The sequence below is a fragment of the Chaetura pelagica genome, unplaced genomic scaffold, assembly GCF_000747805.2.
Source record: "Chaetura pelagica isolate M959 unplaced genomic scaffold, ChaPel_1.0 scaffold114, whole genome shotgun sequence".
Taxonomy (NCBI): domain Eukaryota; kingdom Metazoa; phylum Chordata; class Aves; order Apodiformes; family Apodidae; genus Chaetura; species Chaetura pelagica.
The window spans coordinates 543,354-551,642 of NW_009952968.1; the positions used below are offsets into that span (position 1 = coordinate 543,354).

The window sequence follows — 8,289 nt, forward strand, 5'->3', positions numbered from 1 at the left end:
TCTGTTACCATTCATCCTGAGAGTCTCCTCCAACACAAGCGTTTGTTTGTAGTGAAGTGCGTTTCTGTTGATCTTAAAGAGCAATTTCACAATAAGGGAAGTTCCTGCACTTCAGGCTCTGCTTAAATTGGCCTCGACTACATTCAGATAATTTTCTAGTGGAAGGAGGACAAGAGCAGCAGAAGATAACAGCTTGAGTGGTGCTGGGCTGCAACCTTGCATTAAGTGCCCAGCCTTCCCTGGTTGGTTTGCATTGAGATGGGCATGCTGTGCCTGACCACCAGCATCACCCTGGAGCTGTTGTCTTGAGCTCCACCTGCCTTCTGTGGGTTACTCCATTTCTCTGCTTGAATAGAGTGTAATGATGCTCCCTAGGCAAGGGATGTGTTGCCAGGATTGATTAATACTTCTCAGGCATGTGAGATGCTTAGTCTTGCTGTGGAACAGGGATGTACAGCTTCACCATGTGGTGGGAGTATCTTGGGAGCCCTTTAGGGTAAGATGTGGGTGTTGAAGGGACACAAGATGGTGTCACTAGGAGCAGGGGATCCAGTACTGGCAGTCATCCTGGTCCTGGGAGCTTGCAGCTGCCACCTGGCCCTGCTCCAAAGCTATGCATTTTTGGTGCAGAATAATAGACTCCCCCTTCCCCTTGTCTTGTTTCAGATGAGGCCCGTTCCAAGAAGTGTGGGATCCTTGTTCACTGCCTCGCTGGCATCAGCCGGTCTGTAACAGTCACTGTCGCCTACTTGATGCAAAAACTCAATTTGTCCCTGAATGATGCTTATGACTTTGTGAAAAGGAAAAAATCCAACATTTCCCCAAACTTTAACTTCATGGGCCAACTCCTGGACTTTGAGAGGACTCTGGGACTCAACAGCCCTTGTGACAACCGCTCGCCCAGTGAACAGCTCTACTTCACCACCCCCACCAACCACAACCTGTTTCAGCTCAACACTCTGGAGTCCACATGAAGGGGATGCCACCTGGTTGGGAACTCGAGCATCGAATTGCTTCTCTTGAGCATTTCAACTCTTACAAAAGTATCTGTCTTGCCAGGCAGCTCTGAAACGACCAGCTTCTCTGGGCAGAGGTGCCTGATCGCTGCTTTAAGAAGGCTCACGCCATTCATTAGTATCCTGATCAAAGTGGTTTGCATAGGTAGTGTTTCTACAGGGGGTTATTTAATATGGGCGATGTTACAGCGTTTCGAACGCAGCTGTTACCGGCAATAACCGCTTTCCTGGGTGCATTGGGACTGTCAGAACACGCACATGTGTGAAGAGCTACAGGGGGTTAGCTTGCTGTGGAAAGTGAGGAGATTTATGCACTTGGAAACCTTGAACAAAAGGTGTTGGGCCAAGACTGTTTTAAAACCCAAGTTTACTTTTTTGATTTAAAAAAAAAAAAAGATAGATCTTACTCAAGCTTTGGGTTCAAACTCTTTTAAAATGTGTAAGTTCCTGACTGTTTGTACAGACAAGGTTGCAAAACCAGTATTTTATTCTGTTTCTTGTTTGATCATTTATTTTTTTTTTTTTAATCAAATGTTTATATTGACCAAATGCATTTTGCACACTTTGTGAAGCCTTGGTATGTCCTGGCATATTACTGGGTACTCCAGAGAGAGATACATGCTGCTGCTGTTGTTGTTAGCATCTGGTAGGAAGCTTTGTTATTTGTGAAGGCCAGTTGGGCTTAAACACAACCCCTTCACCACTCCTGCACTCACAATCACAAACTCTGCACTGATTCAGCCAAGGTGACTAAGCTGCAAGCTTTTTTTTTTTAATGCCACCCCTGCCAAAAACACTGTTTGCTGTTGCCAGAGGTAAAACTCTTGTAGCCTCCAGAGTTGGTAGAAGGATGTCTGAGCCCAGCTTCATTCTCTGCTGCCTGTTGACTGACTTAACGTCATCCAGCTGGCCTGAAACCATTCCAGCTTCCCAAGTACAGAAGGTAGTTGTGGTGTTGGTGTTTCTCGTGCACACTCGGTTCCTTCCCACGTGTGCGGGGTGGAGGGGGGAACACGGCGAGCGCCTGGAGCAGTGCAAGGATTGCCAAGCGAGGCGGGACTGAATCGTCACGCTTGGAGCATGTGAGGGGAGTGAAGAGATGTGGAAATGTTGAGAAGAGCATTGTAAAAGAATTTTTTTTATAAATATATATATATATGTGTATATATATTAACTGGCAAATTCTGAGATGATTGGAGCTTTCAACAGAGGTTCTAATTTTTTTTTCTTCCTCTTTCAAATAACTTTATGCCGTGCCTTCTATTCTGAGAAGACTTATTTATATTTCTGGCTAGTGTTTGGCAAACACGTTATACCGAGCCGGGAGGGGAGGAAGTGGTAATAATTTCTGGGAGGAGGGCAGAATGGAATTGGAGATTTCTTTATTGGCTGCAATGTAGTCCCTCCTTTCTCCTCCCTCCCTATCCACTTTAACTCTCATGTAACTGAAAAAGAAAAAAAGCCACGGATTTTTTCTAAATATCCAGTTTTTTGTACTTTTTTCAAGAAAAAGAAAAAATAATTTAAAAAAAAATACCCTCCATCTGGAGGAATGTTTGACGCTGTCACATCCTGAAACTGTTCTTTTTGTTAAAGATGTTACCAGAATGTTGGAATGAGCTTCTCTTTCTCGTTTTCTGGTTGTTTTTTGTTTGTTTGTTGGGTTTTGTTTGCAACAATGTTGGGATCGTGGGTCATTGGAAGGGAGAATGGGCGTAAGTACAGTTGTGAGTGAGAAAATTGAGAATATCCTAATTGCATCTTACCTCATGGAGGAGTTTATTTTTTCAGGGATTTTTTGACAGTGCATCTGTATTGCATTACAGCTAAGCTGATTTGTAAAGGCTTCCTGTGCTGTTAGTGGTCTTTCTTCTTTAAAGGAAAAAAAAAGATGCATCTTCTGATTAGTACAAATGAGAGCTTGTTAGTGAGGAATGGTTCTGCTTTCTGAGTTATGAAGGAAAATTAGTGACCCTATATATACTGATCCAATATTGGGACTTTGTTTATATTGCAAATAAATATTATTTTTTCTTTAAAAATGATGTTTGTGTCAGATGCTTGTCTAGTCTCTGCCTATGAAAGGGCATGTAGCTCTTACACATTTTTTTTATGGTTGATTAGTAGCCTTCTGTGACCATGAAGAGTATTTGCTGGGCAGTGTTCAAGTGTGGTGTTTGGTTTCATGCATAGCTTAATTTTTAAGACCTGTGGTAAAATGGAGAGTGGGAGGTAGGAGGGTGAGGAGAGGGATATGGGGTATTGGATAAACCAGAGAACAAAGAACGGTTTGAGAATGGGACTGACTTTGACCCCAGCAATTCCTTCATGCCAAAAATAAATAGATTAACTAAAGGCACTTTTGTTCGCTGTGTAAGTGTGGCCTACAAAGGCTCAGCAAGGCCTTGCCCACAACTGTTGTGGATTTCAGACTTTATTTCAGAAGGAAAGCAAGAAGTCATGGCCTGTGGGCAGCAACCTGATGACTTCTGGGTCTAATAGAGAGTGGGAGCCCCCTTCTGCATCCTCAGGTGGGGACCAAGCCCCTGGCTGCAGTGTTGCATATGGATGTGCTGACCCACTGTGTTCCCTGGCCATGGGTGCAAACAGTTTGTGGGAAGCCTGGAAGGGCTGATGAGGATGCTTCAGGGCAAAATGTGGCTCCAAGGGTCTGAGTGGACCCAGCTAAGGTAGCTGTGTCTCCCTATGCCTCTGCTTATAGCTGTGCAGGAATGGGTTCCCCCCCACCTCTGTATTTCTTGTTTTAAACTAAATGGCAAGAAATTAAATTACTATTCAATTGTTGAGCTCTTCCAAGTGAGTGCATCCATATTGTCTTGTTCTTCTAATCCTAGGGCCAGAGCACCAAAGATGGCTAGGTTTATTCCAAAAGGAGCTCAGACTGATGAGTGCAGAGTGTGTCACAGAGCAGGACAGGTAGGCAGAGGCTGAAGCAGGAGCCAAGGGAGTATGTATGTGAGAAAATTTGTTTATTCCTTGACTGCATGATGGGAATCCATATATTGATTTAGAGGCCTGTTTGTGGCTCAACAAATGAAAATCTACCTGGTATGCAGGGAAGAGACCTTCAGGTTTTCCCCTCTAATTAAATGGTAGAGTAGCTCTTGAGGAAGACAGGAAACCATGCTGAAGGCTGGCTGTGCACTGAAGGAGTGCAGAACAGCTTGTCAGGTGGATGGCTATATTTGTTTCTATCTAATTTCCTCTTATCCTTTTCTACACCTTAAAAGAAAATCATGTTAGCAGTTAGCATGAGCTCTGTAAGCACATCTGCACAGTAGCTGAGTTGTGGCTGGCTGGAACAGCACAGCCTCTGTTTGTGATGGCTTTGGTGGAAGAGCTGGTGTGCAGGCAGCTACCAGGGGTACCTGATCCAGATTCAAGTCTGTTGTGTCTTACCACTGCAGCACTTTTGCCAAAGAAGGAAGATGGCTTGTCTGAAAACCATCCTGCCACCTGCAAGTGTTCTTTCCCCCAGGACCCAAAGGAGACACTTAACCATCTCCCTTGCTTCGAGAGCAGGGAGCAGCCAGCTTGGCTGATCCTCAGCCATCAGTGTTTTACAAATGTCTTGTGCCTTGCTTCTTGGCTCGGCGGGGTTTCCTTGGAGACCTGATGTCCTGTAATTCAGTGAGGAGACAAAAACTGACACCAGGAAAGGGGCATTGCTGGAGAAACAGTTGCAGAGAGCGTGGGGTCTGTCCACGCTCCCTTGCAGAGGTGGGCACGAGCACTAGCTGAGCGTAGGAGCACAGGCTGAGTGAGAAAGCTGGTTATGTTCAGATTGGTGGAATTTGGCAGGGAGATACTGCTTCCCACACGCAGCAGGGAGAAGCTCCTTGGTTAACCCATTGATTCCAGGCAAGGCATTTGTAAGATGCTGTGGTGCTGTGCTCTACAAAACCAGTTAATCTCCTGCTTGGGCACAGAGATCTGTGCCTGGGTTTTCACTGGTGTTGCCACAAGCCCTTGGGCAATACAAGTGGGATTTTTAAAATATATTTTTTTCCAGGGATGACTGTCTTGCCACTCTGATTTGAATAGTTAGAGGGACTACAGGTCTCAGGTATTTCCAAAAAGTTTCTCCCTCCATTTCAGGTCAGACAAAAGCACAAAGCTCTGAACGCAGGTAGAGCTAAACTTCTGCAGTTCCCCCTAGGAAGGCCAAGTTCTTCCAGCAGTCCTCTGTGCAGCACATCCCATCCTGCTTCCCTCTGTGCTGCCTGGCAGAGCCTGGCTGCTCACCCCAGCTGGAGAGGGAATGGCAGGGAAAGCAGGTATGTCCTGGCATCTTGTGAAACAGGAGGACAAAGGGCAGGTTCTGAGGGCAGTGCCATGAGGATTACTTGTGGTCATAGACGATGAGAGAGACACAATGCAAAAGCAGGGGTGATGGGTCTCAAACAGCTGCAGGAGGGAGGTGTGAAGCGGTAGTAGAAGCAGCATCAGGACACCAATGAGTAGGACATGAGCTTGGGGAAGGGGCTTTGGAGTTACTTGTCGGTTTCTTTCCCTCATTTGTGCCTACCCTTACCCCTCTTCTAGGCCAGTATTTCTTGGTGTGGCATCAAACATGCTGTGAGCATGATGCAAGTCAACCTCTGCAGCTCTGAACTTGCCTGTTGTTGCGTCACCCAGATATGTACATGGGAAAGCAGACTCTTCCTGCTTCCATCTGAATTTGGGTGCTTACATTTCCAAGGTAACCAGATTATTTGTGGGCTGTTATTTTCTTTTTTTTATCCTTTATTTGAGCAAATCAGGCTATTTGCAGTGCAAAGGCATGTAAATAGTTCAGCTAATCAACACATCTGACTGGCACAGGCTGCGATAGTCATGCTCTGGGCTGCTCAAAGTGTATGAAAGTGGGTTTTCTTCTGGATTTTGTGCCATTTGCTCCTGTGCTTCCTCAAATCTTTCTCTTAATCATGTATGAGGTCAGAATGCTGGGCTGGCTAAATGTAATTTGGAATGAGAGGGTGGGTGAGAAACTGCTCAGCAGGTAGGGAGAGCAGCTCATGTGAGTCCCATCCAGGCTCCACATCCAGTTCCTGTGAGTTCCTTTATTCAAGCTGCAAAGCCCCTATTTCAAATGGCTTTGTCTCTTTACCTTCTTGCTGTGTCACCCCGCAGCGTGGGCCTAAAGGATGGGCTGCAGTGAGACCATCCACAAGGTCACTGCTGGATCCCTGACTCAGGTGTGAGACACCAACCACATGTGTGTGGTGTGAGGGCAGCAGCCGTGCTGTGTTACTGGCAGTTGTCTCACACCAAGGAGGCCTGCCATGTTGGGCTGGGGGCAATCAGCTGCCGATGGCTGCCAAACTGCCCGGGCAGGTTGGGGTCCAGGCTGCCACAGGAGGTTCAGCTAGTGAGACGGTGAAGCAGCAGGTGTGTCTGTTTCCTGGGGGGCCATGTTGAAGTTTGAATGGCTGCGTGGCACGTGCCTTACATTGGTGGGGAGCACCAGGTGCCAGGCTGTGCTCCCTGGCAGCAGCAGCAGCCGCCATGTTGTGTCCTCTCTCTGCAGCACATCCCGGCACGGCTGCCCGGAGCTGGGGGCATCAGCCCCCCTTCCTGGGACACCAGGGAGGGGAAAGCACTTCGGCAAGGACCACCTCCTCTTCCTGGCCTGCCTTTGTCTCTGCTTTTGCACTTTTTCCCTCCAAAACACCTGAAGAGCTGCTGTGACCCCTCAGGTGGGATCTGACCCCGACGGGTGGTCTGGGAAGGCCTGAAAGACTCGTTGCTGTTTGTGGTGGTGCAGAAACACGGCTGGGTCCTGTGAAGGAGCTGTGGGAGCATAAACAGCAAGGTGAAGAGGGCTCTGTGCAGGCGATAGCAGCAGCAGTGATGGCCCTGGATGATGAGCTCCTTGCAACTGAAGTGTAAGTTTCTGGTGCCTCCAGGCTCCTCCCTGACACCTCCGAGCTGCCCTGTTCAGTCGCGATGGTGTTTTTAGGTTGGGAGCTGGGTCAGGGTGGAAGCTGTGGCTCAGTTTTGGCTCAGTCAAGGGTTGTGGATTAATTATGGGTTGGGAATTAATTGCTTAGCAAGTGCAGACACCCAGGCTGGCTGTACAGCCCCAGACTTCTGCTCAGCCCCTGTGAACTGTGTTGGCCCCTCAGTACTGGGACAGCATGGACTCCCTTCCTCTGCCTAGTGCAAGGCAATGGACAGCACTCTCTGGCCTTGCTTTCTGCCTTCTGGGTTTTTTTGTGCTGATACCTGAACTTGCACTTGTTCTGCATTATAGTTTTTTGCTTTCTGTGATTTCTCCACTGCTTTCTGTTTCTTCGGATCATTGGGATTTGAGGTACTGTTGCCTGGCAGCTGCCCCTGCAAAGCTGTGGTCCTTCTGCAGGAAAATGGAGCCCTGGCTTTCTCTCAGGGACATTGAAGCATGTTGGAAATGGAGCTGTGGGGAGACTTGAGGAGACTGTGTGCCTCTTCTGTGCTGCTTAGTGGTGCAAGTGATCCAAGAGCATGTGGGGCCTTAAGAAGTATCTGGTAAGGGAACCAAGTGTGAGTGTCAGAAGGGGAATCCAGACAAACTTATTTATTTTCCTACTTTCTTTCCCAGGAGAAACATCTCACTTACGTAAAGCCATTTGCTGGGCTTCTCACTGTTTTATTTTGAAGTCTGCATTTAGGCACTCTGCTCTTCTCATCTCCTTGATCTTCTCATCTCCCATTGGTGCCTCAAGGGCAAATTCTTCATGAGTTGGGGTTTTGCTTTTATGAAGTTTACTCTGTTTCTGGTCTGTGTTCTCTTTTTATTTTCTTTCTTTTTCTTGTAAGGACTGCTCTGGTCTGTCTTGTATTTTTTGCCTTTTTTTCTTCTGAGAGGTGAATTGTTGTGGTAAACCCTGCAGAAAGTGGGAGGGAACAGACGGGCGCATCAGCGTGAGACCCTGGTCACTGATATGGCATTAGTGAAAGCCCCATGCCAGTGAGCAGCTGAGCTCTGAGGTTTGCTTGTGGATGCAACACCCTAGGAGCACAGCATTTTTCTATATGGAAGATTTTTAGTTGAAATGTGTATGAGGAGGTGTAGAGGGGTTGTGACTGAGGGTTTGGGGTAAGCACTCCTTTCTCCCCTAATGTGGCCTCTGAATTGGACCCACCGTTTTACCATGAAATCCTGTCAGTGAAGTGCTCAGTATCCAGTGGAAGATCAACAGTTCTGCTGCAGTGATGCAGTTTGGTTCTTACTCTAAATTTGCCACTTCTCCCTGGATGACTGATTTCA

At 47.2% G+C, this 8,289-nt stretch overlaps 1 protein-coding gene across 1 annotated transcript in view; it reads left to right on the forward strand.

Moving 5' to 3' along the window:
* The window catches only part of DUSP7 (dual specificity phosphatase 7), a 7,177-nt gene extending 4,116 nt beyond the window's left edge, over positions 1-3,061 (forward strand). The window contains exon 3 of the mRNA XM_009995839.1: positions 667-3,061. Within this exon, the coding sequence (XP_009994141.1) occupies positions 667-974 (308 nt within the window). The 3' untranslated portion in view covers positions 975-3,061. The remainder of the gene's footprint in view (positions 1-666) is intronic.
* The last annotated feature ends 5,228 nt before the right edge of the window (positions 3,062-8,289 follow it).